The sequence below is a fragment of the Buceros rhinoceros genome, unplaced genomic scaffold, assembly GCF_000710305.1.
Source record: "Buceros rhinoceros silvestris isolate BGI_N320 unplaced genomic scaffold, ASM71030v1 scaffold31998, whole genome shotgun sequence".
Lineage (NCBI taxonomy): Eukaryota > Metazoa > Chordata > Aves > Bucerotiformes > Bucerotidae > Buceros > Buceros rhinoceros.
In genome coordinates this window covers 1,346-1,761 of record NW_010426790.1, presented here as the reverse complement: position 1 = coordinate 1,761, position 416 = coordinate 1,346, and the positions used below count along the sequence as shown (strand labels likewise).

General features: G+C 63.9%; 1 protein-coding gene across 1 annotated transcript in view; it reads right to left on the bottom strand.

Moving 5' to 3' along the window:
• The window catches only part of LOC104498291 (solute carrier family 22 member 6-A-like), a gene marked incomplete at its 3' end in the record, with an annotated part of 2,183 nt that overhangs the window by 507 nt on the left and 1,260 nt on the right, over positions 1-416 (bottom strand). Inside the window, exon 4 of the mRNA XM_010141647.1 lies at positions 83-261. Coding sequence (XP_010139949.1) covers positions 83-261 — 179 coding nt within the window. The remainder of the gene's footprint in view (positions 1-82; positions 262-416) is intronic.

Below are 416 nucleotides of genomic sequence, written 5' to 3'. Positions count from 1 at the left end.
GCACGTGGCGGGGAAACTGAGGCACGAAGAGCTCCCCCTTCCACGTCCCCACAGCCTCCCCACCAGGGATCCGAGCGCCCTACCAGGAGTAGAGGAGGAAGACGAAGAAGGGGAGGGAGACGGCGAGCTGGAGCCAGCGCCAGTGAGGGACAGCGTAGGCCACGCCCGCCAGTCCCGCCAGCAGGATCTGGCCCGGGGTGTAGACAAAGCCGGTGATGGCCACCGTGATGGCGCGGTAGGGTGTGGGGATCCACTCCACCACTGTGAGGGACCACAGAGAACATCGGACTTGGTGTTCCACCACTCCCCATGACCCTCCTTGGGAACGTGGCCTCAACATTCTTGTCCGTGGGCCAGGCGCTGGCTTTCACCGTGGATGTGGTGATGATGCGGTGATGTCCTTCTCCATGGGCATC